Source organism: Alexandromys fortis, unplaced genomic scaffold (genome assembly GCF_014885135.2).
Source record: "Alexandromys fortis isolate MF-2015 unplaced genomic scaffold, M_Fortis_MF-2015_v1.1 scaffold_117, whole genome shotgun sequence".
In the NCBI taxonomy this organism is placed as follows: Eukaryota; Metazoa; Chordata; class Mammalia; order Rodentia; family Cricetidae; genus Alexandromys; species Alexandromys fortis.
In genome coordinates, this window is record NW_026068015.1 from 3725126 (window position 1) to 3746786 (window position 21661).

Sequence of the window (21661 nt, forward strand, 5' to 3'; positions counted from 1 at the left end):
CATTTAAAGGGAAAGAGAAAAAAAGAAAGAAACTGGAGACTTAAAGTCACAAATTTTTAGCAGGTGGAAGAGAACAGCTCAGTTGCAGGTCCTGTAGCTAGGTGCTCTGGCTGTCCCTGCTACCGGCACTATTTGGCTAGGGTCTGAACCTCATGAGTCTGTGGCTCCTGCCTGTCTTAACCTCAAACAATATGGCAAAATGATGGCAGTCATGTGGTTCCCCACATGTTGTAAATCTTTCCATTTAACCATCAGCTGGCAGACCTTAGAAATGTATGCGGTTTTGCCAGCCTGTTTCCCATGGGTGAGGCAGAAAGATAATTGACTGACTTAGGCCCTTATCTATTTGCCCATAGGATAAAGGCGCCAACAAAGAGTAGTCGCCCAAGAGGCAAGAGGCCTAGACGGGAGCTATAGCCCAGAAACGGTCCATAGGTCCAAGAAGCAAAGACACTGCTCTCATGGTGCAAGGCCCTGAGCTCAAAAATGATTTCACAGTTTAGTGAGCACAGTACTAGGGCAAAACCTGAAAACCTTGCTCTTGGGAAGTGCCAGAGGTGATTGCCAGTGAAAGCTGAACTGAGCTGAACTGGAGGAGGGGATCTTACCAGTGTTGTGCCAGTATACTAGCAGGTGGGGAGGTGGAGAGTGGCCTGATGGCAGGTCCAAGTGCAGGATCCCCACATGCATTGGACTATCCACCCAAGGACCAGAAGAGGGACCCTAGACACAGCGGTGGCAGAGGTAGGGCTCCACAAATGTGAACTGGAAAAGAGACCGTTCTGCCCCAGACAGGCTCAGCCGCAGTGGGAGACAGTGGGGCGGGGCGGGGTGGGGGGGAGGTTGCCGAGTTTAGCATGGCTGGATTACGCTCTGGGACTAAAAGGCAGACAGACTAAGAAAAGGAAGAAAGAGTATAGAGACCACACTTCCAGGCACTGACTACTGGCAGAATGTAAGCTGAAGACAGGCAGCTATATAGTTGATATATGAGGAGGGAGGCGAAATCTCCATGAGTGAGAAAAGAAGAAAGTCCAAGAGACTGAACTTCAGCATCCCAGTATAGACCGCAGCTCAGGCTGGCCTTGGGTCGTCTTTACAAGGTTCAAGGGCTGTGAGAATGGGTGAGCACAAACCAAACCTCTAAGTCGACACATGGACTTGGGGGCGAAGGAGCTTTCAACCCCATAGGCAAGTGGTCAATCAATACTGGGTGTTTTCATGCGGGGAACCACCGCAGAGACAAATCTACACTCGTGGAGGTATGGCCAGAGGTGAGGAGAGGGACCTACTGTTAGTGTCCATGTTGGGTGTAGACTTAAGCATTTTGAGTTAGAAAAGCAACCGTATAGAAGGGTTCAAGGTTACAGGATCCCCAAGATTCCATACCTGCCTTGGGACCTTACTGGGTCACTCTATGCACAACCTTTCATTGATGCTGTGAACTTGGCAGGCTCTCCCCTGCAGCTAAGGACTGCTGGGAAACATGCCACACACATACACATACCGCCCACACAATGTGTCCTGCATAATATTTCTACTCTTGAACACTCTTCATATAATAACTTTTCTATCTTCCAAATTATCCCCCATGATTCTTTTGTCATTTTTCTTCTAGTTAAATTCTATCACCTACACAATTACTTAATGGCCCTGGCTATGTCTTTTGGGGAGTGGTAATGACTGTCTTTGTCTTAAATTATCCTTTCAAAATCGAATGCCTTAGAATATGGATACTATGTCTGTCCCCAATATTAAAGTGCACTGAAGGACTGTTCAGCATATTAAAGGCACAATCTCCTTCTTAAACTAAGGACAAGTGGATTATTGCCCATTATAAAAGGTGTGAATTCCTTCAGCTGAACTCCTCTCCTAAAATGCAAACCCATAGGCCTGCGTCTGTGCAGGCTATCTGGTCTTGCTGTGGCTGGGTCTTAGTGACACAGAGCCAGTGCAAGACTGAATCACCAGGGAAATAGAGCACTCACCTGGGACCCACCCATCTCCTGCCTTCTGCTCATAATCTAAAACCAGAAAGGTGATTTCCCAGCTAAGTTACCATGTGGGACCCTTCCATCTTTTACTAGCATTTTTTTTATTCAACTCTCTGCATTTCATTTAAAGCCTCAGCAGTATTTCTTTTGGCCCCCAGGCTCATACCAGCATGCGAATATACCCATCTTAGAATGTACATGGAGTAATCATTCAGTCTGTGTTCTTTTGAAGCCCTAGGCTGCGGAAGTCCAGAAATAACTCCATACACCACAAAATTCCACTCTTGATCCTTGTTCCAAGTCAGAAGTAAATTGTTAAAAATACTTAAGAAAGAAATAGCAGTCGGAAAGGGAGTGTAGGGTTGGAGTCCTCTAACCCAGGTCTCTAGAAAGGGGAAAGATGGAGACATAAAGACACAAAACTACTCAGCCTGTGTTACCCTATCCCTTCCCTTATGATAGGCAGGATGGGATCCTCCAGCACACTGTGCCTGGGCTTCCTCATCTCCAGCTTTATTCAGGGTTGTGAGTCAACACTTCAGATTTCCCCAGGAATCACCAGAGAATGGCCTTTTAAACTACCAAGAGGAAGAACAAATAGTTTGGGGGTGGGGGAGCAGAAGGAAAAAATGAAGGAAGTGGGAGTTATGGGGGCAGGAAAGAGGGAAGTAACTTTTCCCTCTCCCTAAGGCTGCAAGTACACTCCATACCTGAACTCCCATCCCCATCCTCACCCTCCACCCCTGTCTATTAACATAGCCTCCCTGATAGAGTTTGGCTGGAAACATTGTGCTATCCCAGGATACTCAAGCTTACAGCAACCCTGCCATCTCAGCCTCCTTAGAATTGGTATTACAGGCATGTGCCGCCCTGACCAGAATTTCCACACTAACACTCCAGAGGTTTCTGGAATCAGTTTTTCCTGGGTCAGTTTTAAAGGCAGTCTGAAGAACACTTGTGTATTCTCTCATGTTCAAACACTGAGTATAATACTATCTATCACTTGTGGGTTGCAGGTACATCACACACACACACACACACACACACACACACACACACACATATATATATGATCACTTTTTGTCTTTTGTATGAAAAAACATTACTCTAAAGTTAAACAAATAATGATGAAAAGCTTCCATTTATTGAAATAGTACAACTTGAAAACAACAAAGAAAGGATAGAGTCAAAATAGTAACATTTCTCCATGTGACCTGGAGACAGGTCAAAAGGTCAGAGGAATATTGTAGGCTGCCTAGGCTACAGGAGACCTCATCTAAAACAACAAAATAGCTTTTTGATGTGACTAGTTATAGGAAGGTCACTAACAAAGAAGCACAGGTGGGGTAAATGAACCAGCAGCCTTCTATTTTCTTACACTTTGAAGGATGACAGCCGAACTCCAATGTTGCAATAATGGTTGTTCTCCTAAGGACTCTCTCCTTGGCCAAGCTTCCTCTCAATATTCATGTACCTTTCATGGCCATAATGGTAACTAAGCATGGCACAATCTCCCCTTCCAATCAGTATGCCATCTGATTGTATTTTGACAACCCACATTACCTAACTGAGCAAGAACTAAGCCCTTAAATTCCCTTTTTCAAAATCAAATATTGTACACTGTGAGGTAAAGAGGGATTAGGGCTTCAACACATGAATTTGGAGAATGCCATTTATCCTAGTGAAAGGAATAAATGATAACTGATGGGCAGTTCCATTGTTATGAGAGAGAACAAGGCAGATGTTACGGGCCTTCTGCTTAAAGCATAAAAATATTTTATTAATAAATGTTATGCACATTAAAGGGACCCATGTACTGCAAGGTACTCCCCACTTGACTCTGGAAGAATCACAGACTATACTCAAAAACCAACTTTCAAACACAAACCAAATGCAAAGAGATCCTTTAGTAAGCAAGGCAAGGAGACAAGGCAGTAGATTCTAAATCAGGCAGCAACACAGCAAATAACTTTGCAAGTGTTGATTTTAAGATGGGAAAAGGAGAGGTCTGTGTTAGAATGAGCTTGAATGTGTTGGTAAATTCTGAGTGGGTATTTTAATTAGGTTAGCCAAAAATAATGAATTTTGATTGTTGGACTTTGATGTTTTGATAGTTGGATCTTAGTGATCAGTCTCAAGAACGATTCAGTGGCCAAATCAGTGGACAGAACTAGCTGGCTAGCTTTATGAATCCAATCTTTGGCAAGGGGGAGAATGGTAAAAGGCAAAACCTGTCACCACCTTGTTTTGCCATGGTTGGGCCATTTATAAAAGATAAATATCAGTTTTTTGGACTTACCATTTTCAGTTTCATTTGCAACTTTCAGTGATGATGAATTAGATAATCAGTCAGCATAGTCTAGGCCTTGGAAAACTATACAGTGTGGCCAGTTTTACGTTTATGTAGAAATTGAAGGAGCAAAAGAAAGCAAACGAAAAAGAAGTCTTATTACATAAAATGAGTAAGATCATTTTATTCTGTGAAATATGGAACCTATTATGAATCTAGAAAAATGTGTATATTGATTGAATATCTGTTGTCTTTAAAGCTAGAAATCTAAAGAATGATATAATTATGCTTTAGGAGACCTTTCCATTTTTAGAGATATGTACTAGAATAATTAGAATTGAAGCTGTATTCCTAGAATTGGCTTTAGAATGTTTGGCAAAGGTCTTAGCAAGAAAAAGGTAGGCAGATACATTAGCAAGGTGACAAATGGCTCATTATCACTTAAGCAAGATGACAAATATAAATATTTTGCTTAACAATTCACTTTCTCCATATATAGCTGAGTTTTCCATAAAAAAAATGTGAAAAAGGCTTTCCGTTGGCATTTGAATGTATGAATCCTCGCTCGGTGTTAGCTGGCACATCTGTTCTGTTGTTTGTCCGTGGGAAGGATGGGTTCTGATGAGTCAATCCGCTGCCTCTAGAGTTTTCTTCCTAAGGTTAATTGCATGCTCTGGAGGGCTGGCTGAGGTTAGGAGAGCAAACTCTGGTCAATGGACAATGTTTCCGCTTGACAAACTAACAGCCTATATGGTGATTAAGCTTTGATGCTGTCTTCATTAGCACAATATTCTAGTCACCTGTGCTAACCTGTCCAGATGTTTCTATGATAATGTTCAGCTTGATAAATTTAGACTTCACACAATAATACTTGTCATTTTTTTACCCTTCTGTCCCAAGTATATTTCAAAATATGTCCAATCCAGCTGTTAATTTGACTGCATAAAATGTTGAAAGAAGGCTTTTGAGGATTGCAGTGATGTTTGAAGTGTTTCAAGACTCATTTCCCTGTGGATTGGAAAACAGCTTTGACAGAATCAAAATGAGTCTCAAAATTCAGTTTCTATTTTACCTCCCACAGCAAACTCGTACTGTAAGAAACATTCTGGAAAAGTGATGTATTAGCTTTCTATGGCTGTGATAAAAACATGAGATGATCAACAGGAACAAATGTTCAGTTTGGCTCACCCTTCCAGAGGTGTGGGCCATGGCCAGTGGGACCTAGTGTTTCTGGTCTTCTAAAAAGACAGAATATTGTGATGGGGGTTTGTTCCAGTGAGTTGTCCTCTCCTCATAGCCATTAGGAAGCTCAGAGTTGGGGAAAGGTCCTGATACTCCCCGACATCTCTCAGAGATCAGACAACTTTCCCTCTTAAAGGTCAGCTACCTGGAACGTAAAGCCACTAGCTCAGGACCAAGCTTTTATCATTTGTGCCTTTTGGAGACATTAAACTGCAACCCACAACAAAGGATAATCTTTGAACTATTGTGTGTTAAGTGAACAAGAATAGAATCTAGTCTAAAATTCTTCTATGTATGTATTGTAATGAATATAGTTTGGATTTCATTTTTCCTCAAATTTTCAAAATTTCAGTAATGTCACAAGATATGTATTGATAGTTATAGAGCATCAAGCATCCTAAATGAAATAATGAACACAATCGCCAGCACAGCTCTACCCAGCTCTAGGTACGAGGTGATAATCAGAAGGCAGGGAAAGTAATACAGTGAACAATACTCACATTTACCTAAGTATTTATTCCTTTTGAATTCATAGTTGCATGTGTTTCATAATTTACCTAAAGAAATAATTCTTAAAATTGAATTTTAATTTCTGAAAACCATCAAAAGACTTCCATATAAAAAGCAGCTGGCAGTGGACTTTATAGCACTAAACTTCATAACTGTTCTCTGCTTCATATTTCTACCTTGCTTCTTCCAATTAATGTTCCCAAATGATACATTAATACATTGAGTGTCCAAAACATAACAAATTCAAAAATGCATTAGTCTCTTAAATTATGTAGAAAATAATGTTGATTGCTTTATAAAGCATTTCCAACAATACTGCTTTAGTAACTGTCTTCATGTTTACCAAACTGTCTTTCATTCTACCTCACATCTTTGGGCATCCCTCACAGGTGAGCATCTGATAGCAAGATCCCATCAGCACTGAAAAAATGATGCACATTCTCTGTGAATTTTGAGGAATATTGGTGCCAGACACAGGGCACTTGTGTTAAACCTGAAAACTGTGAGAAAACAGACCAAATCCACAACTATATGACTAAATCAAGCTTTATTTTAGAGGTGCCCCCAGGACTGGCCAGCCACTGTCTCACCATAAACTGGAATTTTAGAGAACAGCCTTAGATGTGAGGAAGACAAGGTTTTAATAGTTTAGGGATAAGAGTTTCCAAATGGTGTATTGGGTGGGAGAAATAGGCAAAGTTACAGGAGTAGAACATAAGCGTAGCGAAGTTAGTCACAATGACCTTCTGAAACAAAGACATGATTGCCATTTCTGGGACCTGCAGTATAGAACCATTTGTAGTTACAGTAATAGGTGGGGCATAGCCCAATTCCCGAGAAATGAAAGTTTAATCATAAACAGGAATAAACCTAGTTTGTCTCTACTAGAAGATGGCTTCTAAGCCTAAGATCAAAGCAGACTGGTTCTCCTCCTCCTCCTCTTCCTCCTCCTCCTCTTCCTCCTCCTCCTCTTCCTCCTCCTCCTCCTTCTCCTCCTCCTTGTCTTCCTCCTCCTCCTTTTCCTTCTTCCTCCCCCTCCTGCTCCACCTGCTTCTTTCTTTAAGCATCTGTACTGTGTCAGCCAGGTGCCTTCTAGCACCCCAAATTTCAGACACAATTTTTAAAAACAGAAAAACCTACTGATAGTTTTACCAATGGCCCTTTAGTATAAGTTTCTTTTTTTCTTCTTTCTAGTTTGAGAATTCTACCCTTGTCTTTCATTCAGGAAACTATCTTGTCTACTCATGAGACAAAAGGCTTAAAAATGGGCTCATGTGCTCAGAAGAATCAAGAAAATTGAAGACAGGATAATAGAAATTATAGAAATGTTTGATTCTATGAAACAGAAAGTAAAAAAAGTTTTTCAATTAATGTCCCCAAATAATAAACTTTTGTATTGTGTGTCCATAATATAAAAAAAAAACTATTGGTCTATATGCCATCATATTTTTCAAGCTATGAAAAATGTCTGAGAGAAATGGTTTAAAAGGAGGATGGGTTCTTTTGCACGCCTGCTTTCCGAGGCTTCAGTCTGAGGTTGATTGGTTGATATCATGGTGTCAGAGTCATTGGTGAGGCAGGACATGGCTCTAGAAGAGTGAGGGTGAGCAGAGAGTTTCATCTCTTGCTGAGCCAGCAGCAGAGAGCAGAACCAGACGGGGCCTAGAGCCAGCCTATCCCCTACTAGAGACATACCTAGAAAACTCACCTCTTTCTCTAGGCTCCTCTTCCTTGGCCCCACACATCACAATGTTAAAATGCTGAGTAGTCACTGGCTTAAAGCTCTGAGTAGCACTAAGCCCTAAGCAGGTAATCCTTTCTGGAAGACTTCTCAAATGTCCCGAAGGTGTGCTTTATGTAACACCTGAGAGTCTCAATCCATCAAGTAGAAAAGTAGACTTCCCACCCGGGAAGGGGTCTCTTAGAACTCACAGAACTGGTTGTTTTAGCTTCCCTTATTCATTTGAGCCATTATACCTTCAAATACCCTCCCTACCCCCACTTTGCTTTTTGACCTTCATAACATCTGTGTAGATTGACATGCTGCTGTCCCATCTTTAGGCTTTGTTCATTGCCCTTATGTACTTATTTTTCCTTTCTGTTTCATAGACTTATTCATAGCCATCACACTGTCTTCAAGTCTGGTCCTTTCTTCTGAGTGCATAGTCCCATTTTCAAACCCCCCTGGTAAAATTTTGATTCCAGTTGTACTTCTTAAAGCAAGAATTTCTTTTTCTCTACAGGTTTCCCTTATCTATGGATATTTGTGTTTTGTTTGAATATCATTTCTTAACTTTCTCTACACATTCTATGAGCATTTAACATAGATAGTTTTATCATAATTATTAAGACATTGGTCCTCAGATTTTGCTTTTCATTTAATGGGTTGTGCATTTTTGTTTTATGTTGCTCAAATTTTTTATTTAAAATGTTTTTGATACATTATGATTATATTCTTCCCCGCTAGCAATTCTTCCCAGGCACTCCCTACCTCCCCTACCCGCCCAATTTGGTACTCTCGTTCTACCTCACATCTCTCTCTCAAAAAAAAAAAAAAAAAAAAAAAAAAAAAAAAATTAAAAACAAAAACAAACAAAAAACAATATAGAGAAAATAATACCAACCCCCAAAACAACAACAGAAAAAAAAAAAAGCACACAAAAACCATGCAATCCATTTTTGTTGGCCATCTACTCTTGGGCATGTGGTCTGACCTTGAGTGTGCATGATTTTCTCAGTAACACTTGACTGGAGAAAATTGATTTTCCCTTTCACAGCACTCTTCCAGTGCAAATAGCCTCTTTTTGTGGTGGGGCTTTGTGTTCACCTCTACTTCTAATTACTGCTAGCATTTGCTCTGATTCGATTGTGTTAGTCCTTGTGTGTGTAGTCACAGTCTCTGCGAGTTTCTATCAGTCCTGATGTGTCTGGAAGACATGTTTTCTTGGAGTCATCTACCACTTTTGGCTCTTACAATCTTTCTTCCTCCTCTTCTAAATTTATCCCTGAGTCTTGTGAGGAAAAGGTTAATAATGACATCCCAACTAGGAATGAATGTTTCAAAATCTCTCCTTTTCTTCTTATTTCCCAGTTGTGTTTCTCCGTGTTAGTTACCATCTACGGCAATACGAAGTACCTCTGATTGAGTTGAGCATGGCACTGATGGAACAGCAATATGTATTTAGCGGTTATTTTATTGCTATGTTCCTTCCCCGAGGGCCCATGGCTTATCTAGTCTCAGGTTTTTGACACTTTATCAGTGTCAGGTGTAGATTCCATCTCATGGAGTGGGCCTTAAATCCAGAGAGAAAGACAAGATGTCTTTCAGGCCGGTCATTGTTAATTGGTCATTGGATTTGTAGGTTGGTGATTTTGGCGACAATTGTTCTCATCTAGTAGCATACTGAGTAATGCCAAGCATTCTGAATGCTAGTCAGTAGGGAGTGAAGCTTCAAGTTGAGTACAATAATAGAGTATTACTAAAAGACATTTTCTCCCTCTTTCCTCAAGGGTTGCTGCTTATTTTTTTTTTCTTTAGATTTTATGATGGTAGAATGGCTTTGTACCAAGAATCAAATTGAGATATAAAATTAAGTTCTTCAGTTTATTTTAAATCAACATTTTATATTTTATATCTATATATTAAATCACAGGAATTTCAGAGTGGTTATGACTATCTAATTTATACTGTATATATGATGCTTTCAACTATACTAGTTTTCAATGTGTGGTTTCAAATGGTGAAATGAGAATAGTAGAGGCATATCCTGCTGCTGGATGGGATTCTAGACGAGAGGGACAGAGACTTCTGTGACTGTGCCAAGGCTGAGCTGGACCATATGAGCATGTGCCTTCATGCTGGTGTTCTCGAGGTGTCCACTACACTATTCATCACTAGATCTCTTACATATGGTTGTGATCAGTAGGTCAAATCCATCTTGCCCTTTCTCTTGATTTTCAAATTTGACTTAGTTGTTCTATTCTTTGACAATAGATGTATATTGAGAATATTTAAAATAGTCATCAAAAGGAATAATAAGGAAAGAAAGACATGGTAATTCTTTATGTATAAGCCAGTATCTTACAATATGCTTAAGAAGGGAATCTTGATTTATGTAAGTCTCAATTGTTGAAATGTTTGGAATACTCCACAGTAAAATAAGAATTGTCTTCAGAGGTGCTAAGGATGCTCACAGCCCTGGTCAGTTATTTGATGATTCAGTTACCAGTGAAACCCAAAGTCTTTGCTTGTGTATTAAGTCTGAGCACAGACATGTAATAAAGAGGGATCCTGAAAGGAAAACCTCTTGGTGACTAAGATGTACATTATTGTGCACAAAGTAAGCTGATTGTATGTTGATTACACACTTTCCAATGAGTGGGACAGGGGAACCTGAACAATAAGCCTCTTGTTCTGTATAAGAATGGACTTGGTTAGTAATCTATTCATATTAAACAACTGCTAGACAGTTTTCATAAGATATGTGATTCATCCCTCACCTTATGGTAAAGCCCTCAAGCTACAAAATGCCTCTACAATGCTGGAAGTTATTGTTTTCTTTGAGAAAAATTAAAGCTAATTAAGTCATTTGCCAAAAGCCAATTTATTCATTTGACAGCTATCTACTATTTATAAACTATCTGCTAAGCAGCACTCTAGGTATCTGATATATATCTACAAACAAAATTAAGTCAAGGGTTTTGCAAAGGTTTCTGTGTCTCCCTTTAACTGATGCAATGGTCGTTCTTTGCATTTATACTCATCATGATTCTGTGTAATAATTGGTTTGCTGATAATATGAGAAGCCACTTGAAATCAATGAATAACTTAGTAGGTAAAGACACTACTGCCAGGCCTGACAGCCTGAGTTTGATCCTAGGCTCTAAATGGCAAGCAGAAAGAACATCTCCCACAAATTTTTGTCTTACCTCCACATATGCACTGTGGCATGTTCATGTACAGGCAAACATATACTAGGTCACAGGATCAGTAGATAGAGATCCCTTTGACAAACCTGTATCTACAAAAATATTTACCTTACAATTCATCACAATAGTAAAATTACAGTTATGAAGTGGAAATAAAAAATAATTTTATGGTTGGGGGTTCATCAGATCATGAGGAACTATATTAAAGAGCTGAAGCATTAGGGAAGGTTGAAAACCACTGAAATAGACAAATCATAAAATTCATAAAATTAATCTTTTCACTGATAAGCTGTAAACTATGAAAGACAAATACAATATTATTTTTATTAAAATAACCCATTTCATCTCATTAGAAAAAACTAAGATTCGAAAACGTTATTTTTTTTGAAAGAAAAAAACTGAACTTGAAAATCCAGTTCAATGCCTATGTCTTCCTGACCAGTCATTATAAGCCAATCTTTTTCCATACTGACATGGTTAAGGATCTCATTCACAAAATATAATGCATTTTCTGCGCACATTAGCAACAAGTCTTTGGCTCCATACACTGAAAGACAAGCATGAATCATGGAAACACAGAAGGGGTTTGTAGCATAGACAATTACAGTTCCTCAAAGTCTGATGTTGGAAAATGAAAGTTCGAAAGCATGTTAGGTTTGGACCTTGTTTTACTTCCATCTGAAAAAGCATCGTAATGACTAAGGTCAGAATACCCTAGCAGCTTCTGAAGCAAATCCACCCCTGTTCAAATTCTGGCTCTGTTACTAACTAGCTATACGACCTGAAACAGGTCAATTAATTTTTCTAATCCTCTATTTCCACATCTGTTAAGATCGGGATAATTTAGTACTTTCCTGATACAACTAGAGTGAAAACATAAATTAAATAATATCCAGAGATTGGTATCATTTCTTCCTCATAAGAAGTCTTCAGTAAATATGAACATTATTAAATGAGGTATGTCAAGGACTGGACTGATCTAGGGGGAGCTGAGCTTCCAGGTGATTTCAATACAAGACGAAACAAAAACTGTTACAGGGAAAGAGCAGGTCCTTTGTTCTGGCCGCCTGAAATAATCACACAGAAACTGTATCAATTAAAATACTGCTTGGCCATTAGCTCTAGCCTCCTATTAGCTAACTTTCACATCTTGATTTAACCCATTTCTATTAATCTGTGTTCATCACAAGGTCGTGGTGAACTGGGAAAGATTTTAACCTGTCTGACCTGGTGTCTCCATGGCGGCTCTCTCTCTCTCTCTCTCTGCTTTCTTCCTCCCAGAATTCAGTTCTGTCTTCTCTGCCTACCTAAGTTCTGCCCTATCAAGCCAAGCAGCTTCTTTATTGATTAACCAATGAAAACAACACATAAAAAGAAGAACTTCCTAAGCCAAACATCAACAAAACATCCAGCAAGCTTCATATGACTGTAATCACTAAATGCTAAAATATTATAGAAAAAGAATATTCTTTTAAGATGGAAATGCAAAGCTAATCACATTTGGTTTGAGTGAGATGAACCATCTGAAAAATGAAGAGAATGGCCAGAGGTACAGAGTTGGAGAAGAACCCAGGTTCAGACTGGGACTCTCTGGTTTCTGTTAAATTTAGTTTTAATTGGAGACAAAGGAAAATGAATAAGCAATAAGAAAACCACGAGTCCCTACTCATGCCTTCATCTGTTGGGACCCATCGGGTGCCCTACAAGAACACTGAGACAACCCAAGTACACCCATGGGCAAGGTAGGGAGCATTCTAGCTTCACAGAGATTTGACATTCACATCCAATTTCAATTAAGAAGCCTAAATAGCTTACTTAAAAAGGTGTTCCTTGACAGCCTTTGCAAAATAAGTCGGTAGAAGAGAGACCTTCAGATAATGGTATAAAGCAGTCAGTTGATAAGTTTCATTCCCCTGATGCTTCAGCATGTTTTGGGACAAATCTACCCGTGAACAAAAATCATCTTGAAAGGTTCAAACAATGCTGAGGATGGAGGGCCCTACCATGAGATTATAATTTAATTGTTCTGGGGTTTGGCTGAATCATCATGAATTTTCAAATTATTCTATAATGTATTATAGCGTTGAACTCCACCTTTAGCGATGTGTTTTCTGACTAAACTATGAAACCGCTCTGAGAACAGAATGGAGCAGGAACAAATGAATCCTAATTAAGAAATAACACAGAGCACTTAGTCTTTGTGCTAAGAACAGGTCTCAAGACTTGACACATGACATCAATAGTTAGTCCAACAGCCCGGTGACAAAGACATTTCTAATTTGCATGTGAGAGCAGAGGAAGCTATGACCCCATTTTATTCACCTCTTAATGTTTAGTAAGTGCTCAAACTTAACATTCTAGATCTTCAGTATATAATGTTAACTGCTGCAACATATGGGCTCTAAGTTTAGTGTAATGGTGGTTTAACACCAGCAAGAAATATGAAAGGAAGGAAAACATCATTGTGGCATAGTATTTAACCAGTTAAAGACAGTTGAAGACTGAAAATGGTTGTTATTACAGCCTAATATATTTGAGCCTTTTCTATTATTATATGTTTGTTTGTACATGTATGTGTACGTGTGTGTGTACATGCACACACACAAATGGTTGAGTCATTGGATCCTTTTTCTGTTTTTTTCTGAGTTTTTTTGTATTGTGTTTTGTTGTTGTTGTTGTTTACCCCCTTGGAGACATAATATCTTTGGGTAGCCTTGACTATGTCCTACAACTAGCTCTGTAGAAGAGGCTAACCTCAAACTCACAGAGATACACCACCTGCCTCTGCCTCCTGAATACTGAGACCACTGCCCGGCTTTTTATGTTTTGTTGTTGTTGTTTTTTTGTTAGCTTGGTTTTTTGTTGTTGTTGTTGTTGTTTATTTTTTGACATTTTCCTGCCAGAATCTCAAGCATGGAGGTCATTCCCAATAAGCACAAAGAAGGATAATGGCAGTGACCCAGCTGTGTGAGCAGACCGACGGGAGCACATAACCATGACCCAGGGAGCATGTCTCACAAGTTGAAACTACTTTATGGGGAAGAATCACAAAAAGAGAATAAAGATTGGGGCAGTTACTTGGCCAGCACGTTCTCTTGCACGTCTAAGCAGAAAACATTGCCATGTAGATTTAGAAAGGATGTTTCTGAATCAATATTCCAACTGTATTCTTACTGTATTTCTAGACCATTACAGATGCAACATTTACCAAATAAATTCTTCACATTTCTAAATGGCTGCCTTTAAAGTTGGCTTGACTGCATATCTGCTACTTCCACCTTTAGCCCAAGGCTGAGGAAGCAAGTAGATGAAGCTCAGTAGCAGGCAGTATAAGTTCTCTATACATGGTGTGTCCTGTCCTCTCAGGTGCTTTGATAATATAGCCAGAGTTCCTTTGTTCCATGTGAGCACAGCTCATAAATGCTGGCCATTCTATTCATATTCAATTAGAGCTCTCTTGACTCCCCTTATTAAAGTCTACAAACTATTAAGCATAAAATTAAAGTCGAACAGTTCAGCTCTTTTTGACATCTAACACTGTTTGAAAAACAGTGATGTGAAGCTCCAGAGTCAAAAGTCAGCCTTTGCAGCCTGTGGCCAATGGAAAGTAAAGGCGTTGAGGAGAAAAGAGTAAATATATAAACTTGATCGTTAGCATGCATAATGTCAGGAGCGCTACCGTGCTCATGCAAATGCATCAGCCAGTTTGTTGAACACAAGCTATTCCATTGATTTAGCTGAGACTACATGGTTCTTATTGCCAAAGCTCCAATGAAGGGAATAATTAGAGCACTAAGCGTACTAAAGGTTCTGAAATGACTTCAGGCAATAACCAGAAAATACAGGAAATCTATATACTGCTGTTGAAAAGATATTGAATTTCTGATCTTTACTTTTTAGGTCTTTCAAATGTTATCAAGATTTCCAGGAGATGGATAATGGAGACTAGTGTGTGTGGGGGTGTGTGTGGGTGTGTGTGTAGTTTATGGGCATGTGTATGTATGTGTGTAGGAGCATTTACACATGTGTGCATACACATGTAAAGGCCAGAAGTAGAATTCAAGTGTCTACTGCTATTCTTTTCTAAACAGGTCTCTTGCTGTATCTGGGACTCCATGTTGTGGATATACTGGTTAACAAACATGTCCTTGAGCTCTAATACTGGGCTTATGGAAGTGTGTACATTTCCCGTGCCCAGTTTAAACATGGTGCTAGGGAATTCAAACTCAAATTCTCATGCTTGTGCACCAACTCATTTGCTCCCCACCAAAGCATCTCACCAATACTGAGATAGTAAGTTCTTTGCCCAACTAACAGGGAGACTTTCTGAAAATTTTATTTTCTGCAAAAGTCACTTTCTGTTCTTACTTGGAGAGCATATTTTATTCATTTGGCTGAAGACAGTATGAATGAGGCAGTGAAGCTGGATAGACACTCAGCAGCTAAGAGTCTGGAGGCTCTAGCAGAGGACAGAAGTTTGGTTCACAGAACCTACATCAACAGCTTGCAACCACATGTAACTACAGCTCCAGCTTTCTCTTCTAGGCTCCAAGGGCAGCAGCACTCATTTGTGCACAGACAGATACACATACACACACAAGCATGCACACACATAAAAAAATAAAAGATCTTTTTAAATCCTTTATTAAAAAAAGAGTATGAGATTGCGTGTGTTTTCACTATTTTTTTTACAGTTTCTTTTAAAAGAAAATAAAGTAAAATACCAGAAACAAAAGCAAAACCCCAGCCAGAGAGAAACCTTCCATACTGCCAGAGATTTCAAGTTAAGGAGATTTCAAACGAGGACAGCAGAAAAGTAGCCAGAGAAGCCCTGTGCTTGACCCTGCATGCAGTCCAGTCCCTCCAGAGATGCTCAGACATTCTGCCTCTCATGCCTGCTCTGCTTCAAGGGCTGCTACTTCTCTTAGGCAGTGTTTGTGTTTGCATTTATGTGAGCATCATTTTTTTTGTTACTTATTATTGGAAGTAATTGTTATAATCAAGCAGACTAACTTGACATGAAGCTCAGGGAGATGAGAGTGTATGAGCATTAAACAATAGATCTTAATTCTTGAGGAATTCATCTGTAAGACAGGAAAGCGCAGCATTGTCCCCATGTGCTGCTGTCATTATTTCCCTGTCCACTGACACTGTTTAGGACATATCATTATGACTTAAAGGAACTTAAGTGAGTTTGGCATTTATTTTTATCTAAGTTGATTTCTCAAAACAGAACACTGGAGTTTTTTTGAGCACCTTGTGTTTACTTCATTTTCTACTTCTTCCTAGACTTACTCCCATCTTGACTGCTATACAGGAATGATAACAGCATGATGGGAGAGAGCAACTATATGTCCCCAGGCCCTCATATACAAAATGGGCATAAGGATGTCCTTTCCTTCAAGGGGCTTGAGGATTAGTTGAATTAACAACAGTAAAACTCTAAATTGACACATTGTATAGTGTGTAAATGTTATGAAATTATGATTGTAATTTTGCCTTGAAAGTTCTATGTTGAGCAAACTACTTCAGTTATGCACCTTCCTTAACACAGAAATAGAAATATATTTCCTACTACCTCAAATGGTTCATGCCTGTAAAAATGTTTCAGGAGGCATGAGATAAAATTCATTTTAAAATCCTGACAATGGACTTAAGCGGAATTAGTTGCAACCCTAGTTTTGTATCTTAATCGATATATTTACCTTATGTGAGACCTTAGGTATGATGTCTATGAAAGAAAAATGGTAAAAAGGCTATCTCATGAAGTAGCTGTGACACTTAAACATCCTACATGAAGAACTCATCTCTGTGAGTGACATTCAGAAATTATTTAAGAATGCTTTTAAAATTTGTCTATATAGAAAATAACTATTTTCACTTCTTGGTGGTTTGCTGTTTCCCTTTTTGATATGTGATCAGTATTATATTTTATATATTTTCCAAAAAGAATTATATCCTAAACTTCTGTCCTCTAATATCTACTCTTAGAACATGCTAGATTTTGGTGTTTACAGCGGTTATTTGGGAAATATTCATACATGTAAGAGAAGCACTGACATAGAAGGAATTTACTGATTCTAACATACAGCCTATGGTTATTAAGAGACAGGACAACATTGGCAAGTGTTACTGTTAAAATGCATGCAAGATGTCACGCAATAAAACCCAACAGAGAACACTCAAAGCCGTCATGCACAAAAGGCCAGTTGTCTTACAAACTGTATGGAAATGTGTATGTGTTTGGGACAGTCTTAACACCACAAGAAAGATAAAAAGCAAAATGAGAAGAGACATCACATAACACAAATAATGCTAATACTCTCCAAGCTGCTACTGAAGTAAGGATGACAGATATTTACCTGTTTCTCCCCAATTTGCTTTTCTCTTGCTTTTCCCCCCCAATTTAGGTACAAGAGAATGCATCAAAATTTACAGAATATTACCAGGTAGTGGATGCACATGCCTTTAATCCCAGCTCTTGGGATATTGAGGCAGCAGATCTCTCAGCTGGAGGCCAGCATGGTCTACCCAGTGAGTTCTAGGCCAGCCAGTGTACACAGAAAAACAAACAAACAGAAACAAAAAAGGTAATTTATAGAATATTGTCTGTATTTAATTGTATTCAAAGGAAGTTAAAACTCAGAAATTTGGAACTCGATGGTTCACAGCCTGTAAAGATCACGTTGTGTTATTATTCTACCAGCCTTATTATTAACACAGCAGCAAATGCTCAGAGAAGAGAAGGCCAATGTCAATTGATGACATAGGCATCAGGTCCTTGGGCAAACTGACAACAGTCTGATCAAACTTGAAACACACCTCTGGAGGCAAAAAGAACTTCCTGTCTTTGCTGATGCAGCAGGGTCGTTTCTCCATTAATAAGTATGTCTTTTGTGCTACTTGTTAAGCTGGGACTCGGGTGATCAGTGTGTACAGATCCCGGTCTTCAGTAGTATCGTTATAGCCATTTCCCACCAATGTTTTGTCTAGGAAAATAAAATGTTCTTGTAATTAGAAAAGTGATTGTCAAACAATGCGATTGAGGATAGACTCTCAGTAACCTCAGGAAAGAACAAAAGCTCAAAAGAATTTCCATAGCTCGTAAATTTGGCAAGAGGGCTATGCTATCTCCGATAATTAGACTTTTCAACACATTTGGATTTGTTAATTGGATCTAAGTTCTAATTAGACTTTTATGTAACTAAGAATGACATATCATGGCATGAATTGAATGTGCTTTTACAGTTGAAACCAACAATTATCAGGCTTTTCCAAATGATTTTAATAAAGAAAACCCTGGCTTTGTTGATCATATTGTGACATCTCTGTCTCTCACAATATATTGAGCACATTTTAGTTTTCTTAATTAAACACCTTTTGGGAGCTCAAAGAGACACTTGAGCTTCGGCAAGAAGCCCCTCAGCTGTTTGTTTGTGAGGGAGACTTGCCAGTATGTTGATGACTTTGGAAGCTTCAGACAAAACTCAGCACAAAGAAATAAATCATTGGAGGAAATGGCACAAGTAACCAGGTGCCCTGTAATAACTCAATTAATCAAACTGTTTCCAAATATGACTGAAGGTGGGTTACATTTTTACCTCGTGCTCTCACAGAGCAGCTCTCAGTGTGAAGGCTCATGGAGCCAGCCCTAGGCTAAGAGCCTTGACATCATCCCCCTGTGCACATATCCTGTCCGATCGGCAGTTCTGTTTCTTGACATGTCATTCATTAATGCGAGCCTCGTTGTTCCTTTCTTTTCTCCTTAATTCTAATTGAGACTCATCAAATTTTATTCCTCTGACATTTGCAGGCAGTAATTTTAAAATGGGTAGCCATCAGTTTTTGGATGCTACAAGAGGCAATAACTATATGAGAACAAGCAGGCATTAAACCACCATTTTGAACAATAAAGAATAATTAGCATATGGTTTTCAAGGAAAGACTGTTGTCAAAATATTCCAAGAAAAGTAGCAGCACTGACCAAAAAACAAATTATATTGTTTTTATGTATTGGGAACACTTAAAGCGTGCACACACACACAACACACATGTAGGCACACACACATACACACACACACACTTTATATGTGACTATCCCCTACATAAAAGCAGTTGTTCCTCTATCTATATAAAACATTGTTCATATTTTAAGGCTCTTTTTTCCTATGAAAAGCATTGTACAATTAAATGACAGCATTAAGGCTTTGAGAGAATTTAACTTCTGCAGTAACTGCCATATTAGTGAGAAATTCTGCAAGGGTTACATGCACTTTTATTCATCCAATTAGCACATTACAGTGACAGAGCTATTGGTGACTATGTGACTCCTCATTAATTCAGATGTCCTCCGTGATTCTTGTAAAGCACGCTGGCTTCTGACATATGCCATATGATGGTATTTAAAGGCAGGAGATGGCATTTCTGATTGCTTAATTTGCTATTAAGAGCGATAAGGTTTCCATGCCAGTTATTCTGTGCAGTATCACACAATTCTCTACAGGGTCTACACAGAGGTGACTGGGCTGCTCTTTAGTCAGAAAAGTGATCAAAGATGCTTTGCCTTTCAGCTTGGGTGCTGGAATCCTGTCACGGGTCTGAATGGGTCACTGACTGACAAGAAACTGGAGAATAACATGCGGGGCGTGGTTCTACGTGTGGTGACTGTACTGGTAAGCACCATCCTAGCCTTGTAGTTTGGGCCCATAGAGGGTCCTCTAACTTTTGCTGATTTTTGTTTTATCAACTAATGTCACAATCTTAGACGAGCTTTTAAAGGAACCTTGACTATGATTTCTAAGACAGCTTCAATGGTCATATTATCCATCCTTCCATGTCTATGAATTTGAATTGAGTTCTGTAGGCTATAGTTTTTATTAATGTGCTTCTTTTAGGATATTCGTTAGACTGTTAGATCTGATTTCCTACCATTTCCATACATTATAAGAAGAGCAATCCCTCAGACACATCCATCACCAAAAGAATAGCATGCACATAGAGGTATCAATATAGAGATCACCCAGTTGTTTAATGGATGCTTGTCTGGCATTAAATGTGGCTTCTTGGGGTACTAGCAAATAAAATAGGTACATGTGACTGTTTTTATGACCTTGACATCTATGATTATGTGAATAGGATTATATATGAGGACATTTGTTATCATCCCACTCACTTGTTGGAAAAAGAATTTTATCATTCTGTATTATTTTGGTTGGAGAGATGGTTCAATGGCTCACAGTTTATACTGCTCTGTAAGAAACCTGTGTTTGATTTTAAACATCCATGTAAGGTGGCTCACAATCATCTGTAACTCCAGCTTCAAGGGAATTCAGTGACAATGGCCTTCTGGACACTGGTGCCATGCTTACTTACCTACTTCCATACACACACACACACACACACACACACACACACAGGAAAATAAAATAGATCTTTCTAAAAGTAGAAAGGGTATCTTATAAGCCAAATTAATTGCAGAATTAGTGAATAAACAAAGCTGTATGATATATTGCTAATAACTGGATGCTCAATACCAGCAGCTGTCTGTCTATATGTTTAATATGAGTTAACAGATCTAAACATAATTTCCTTAAAAATTACGAGATATCTGCAAAAGAAAATCTAAAAGCCTAGCCTATTCCCTCTGTGTCATATCTAAAATTTATTTCTAGTTGTGATTTTAACAAGGGTCTAACTTGTAATTATTTCACCAAATGTTTTACAACTGAAATGTGAATGTGCTTCTGTTTGAACCTAAATGTGTAGTTATCAATTTGCACTTAAGTACTAACAGTTAGAAGACAGACAGTTGAAGCACAAACAACTACCACTAATCTCCTTCCTAGTGATTATCAGGGAAACTCTGTGACAAGCACCATAAAAGCTGGTGCAGGGGATCTGGTTTTCTCTGAGAAAGAAAACAGTTTTAAAGCAAATTCAGCAATTAGCAAATGCAGTTGCTTAGCAACTAATTATTTAGTATTTAGCATAGGACAGACTTGGCCATAACAGAGTAGATAACACACAGATCCTAATCTTGGGGTATGCTCAGAATTTGGTAGGTTAAACCAGTTAAGATTATTATTTACATCAGATCCCCTGTAAAGCCCTCTGTAATATCATATACTTTAGTCATTGCAGTATTCACAGTGTACACAATTCTAACCCACCAAAATATGAACGAATAAAACAAATCAACCATCAGGTGAATGTGCAAGACTAGACAGGTGACAGAGCAGAGTTGAAAGCCAAACCCAGCAAGTTCCGCCTCCAGACCTTTTAACCCCTTCCCCTGTGCAATGCATCAGGCTCTCTCCACGCCTGCTGTGACTAGAGAGCGGGTGGGGGGCTGTATTCTATTTGACTAGAGAATTGGAGATGTTTAAATTCTGACTGAGGTAAAAAGTGACTTTTATGGGGCGAGCTTCATAGAACCAATCATTTTAAATTCATTTCCAGGCTGAATAAAATAATTTTGTTCATGAAGGTTATGCTTCCTGCCGTGATAATGCCACCTATCCCAGGTTTACCTGTCTGTTTGCTGCAAACTAAGCCCTGCACAGACCCCAAGAGCAGATAACTAGCGACGGGAAGATCCGTTGGCTTTCCGTGTTGTCTGCAATGAGCTTACCAGTTGGGTGCCAGTTGGATGAGCACTCATTACTTTTATTATGTTCACACAGTTTATAGCCAGCAT

The 21661-nt window shown here is 39.0% G+C and overlaps 1 protein-coding gene across 1 annotated transcript in view; it reads left to right on the forward strand.

The window, feature by feature from the left end:
- Positions 1 to 21661, forward strand: part of LOC126513774 (glutamate receptor ionotropic, delta-2) — a 578836-nt gene that overhangs the window by 196613 nt on the left and 360562 nt on the right. The window contains exon 7 of the mRNA XM_050162312.1: positions 19536 to 19637. Coding sequence (XP_050018269.1) covers positions 19536 to 19637 — 102 coding nt within the window. The remainder of the gene's footprint in view (positions 1 to 19535; positions 19638 to 21661) is intronic.